This window comes from Octopus bimaculoides, unplaced genomic scaffold (assembly GCF_001194135.2).
Source record: "Octopus bimaculoides isolate UCB-OBI-ISO-001 unplaced genomic scaffold, ASM119413v2 Scaffold_221615, whole genome shotgun sequence".
NCBI lineage: Eukaryota > Metazoa > Mollusca > Cephalopoda > Octopoda > Octopodidae > Octopus > Octopus bimaculoides.
This window is the reverse complement of record NW_026305545.1, coordinates 1-1,609: the sequence shown is the minus strand read 5'-3', so window position 1 is coordinate 1,609 and position 1,609 is coordinate 1. Positions and strand designations below refer to the sequence as shown.

At 45.7% G+C, this 1,609-nt stretch overlaps 1 protein-coding gene across 1 annotated transcript; it reads right to left on the bottom strand.

Moving 5' to 3' along the window:
- Positions 1-10: 10 nt before the first annotated feature.
- LOC106867063 (metabotropic glutamate receptor 5) lies at positions 11-1,228 on the bottom strand (the record flags this gene model as incomplete). Its single annotated transcript, XM_014933326.1, has 1 exon — positions 11-1,228. A coding segment is annotated over one exon (1,218 nt), but the record flags the coding sequence as incomplete, so codon positions are not given.
- Between the last annotated feature and the right edge of the window lie 381 nt (positions 1,229-1,609).

Below are 1,609 nucleotides of genomic sequence, written 5' to 3'. Positions count from 1 at the left end.
CGATTGAAGCCACCGAGCAGACGATAATGGCCGTCTTGTCGCTGATTTGAATGAAGTGAGGCGGTATTTTCTCACAGGCCTTCTGCTGCTCGTCTACAGGCCAATAAAACTCGGGGCAGATTTTACAAATGGACAAGTTTTCGTCTGTGATTTCGTTATTTTTACATTTGCGGCATTCCCAACAACAGGTCTCTTTTGGAAAGTAATATATGGAACCGGCTGGACAGCGATCGCCGCATTTCAAAACTGGGGGCGTCCGAGAGAAGTTTCCATCCGACGTCGCTGTTGTCGGCGGCCAACGGAGTTGGTCTTCGTCGATCCTCAGGCGATTTGTGCGCATGTCCCAGGAACCGACCGGCACGTAGTTAACCTGGTCGTTGTCGTCATACTGGTATTGAATAATCTCATACATACCTACCACGTCGCCGTTCTGATCGAACGAGATCTCGCCGTACGACCCGTTAAAAGTGAGATTCCTCATTCTCTTGCACAGCTCTACGGGGTTGACACATTTGCGCAGTTCTTCGCTGCTTGTCGAGCGTGGACATCGTTCTTTAATCAACAGGTCGGCGCCGGTGGCCAAGGCATTGACAGCATCGATATAAAAACCGGCCGGTACGTACATATTAAACTCGTCATCCATCGATACGTTCTTTGACGTTGTGGTCGTCGAAGGCATTCCAAACGCGTTAGTTTTCTTCGATGACGGGAAGCGAAGTTTCATACGTTCTTCAAACTCACCAACCAGTTTTGAATACGGTCTGACAGTCAATGAACCGACCACCATGTGGCGCAGGTCGTAGGGCAGACCAAGACTAAAGGAATCACTAGCAACCCACATGAAATCGCGTTCAATCCCCATGCTTTTCACCATTCGCAAAATCAATTCAACGTCGACTATTTCTATGTAGAGGACAACGACCTTTGGAGATTTATGACCCTGAAGTTTGGCCAGAGTCTTGCGCATGTTTTCAGGGGTGCACTCATATCCGATTTCCAGGGTCTTTGAAATGCAAATACCCTTCTGGCCGAGCACAGATCTGAGACGTTTTACTCCGTCGCGCCCGTAGCTGCTGTCTGTGAATACTATAGACACGTAGGACCATTTGAAGAATTCCAGAATAACGGTGATGGCTTCCACTTGGTATCTGTCGGCTGGAACTACCCTCATGAAGTTCGGGTAGAGTTTTTTGTTACTGAGAACGTCGCTGGTTGAGGTTGGGCTGACCTGTAATAAAGAGAAATGGAAGAGAATAGAAAGAAGGAAACGTAACAACACACCCCCATACACACATACATAAATACATATATTTATACACACAGACAGACACTCACACACACACGTATGTATATGGCTTTCAAGATAGACAGGTAGATAGGTATATATATATATATATATATATATATATATATATATAAAGCACCATAAAGGTAGAATTATAAATAGGAAACAGTGGCACAAGGTACCAATTTTTGCTGGAAATAGCAAAAAGGTTGTGATAGTGATAGTGAGATTGGTGGTGGTGGTGGTGGTAGTTACGATGGTTGAAGTAGTGGCGTGATGGTAGTTGTTGTGGTGGTGGTCATGTTGGCCGTGGTATCATCACTG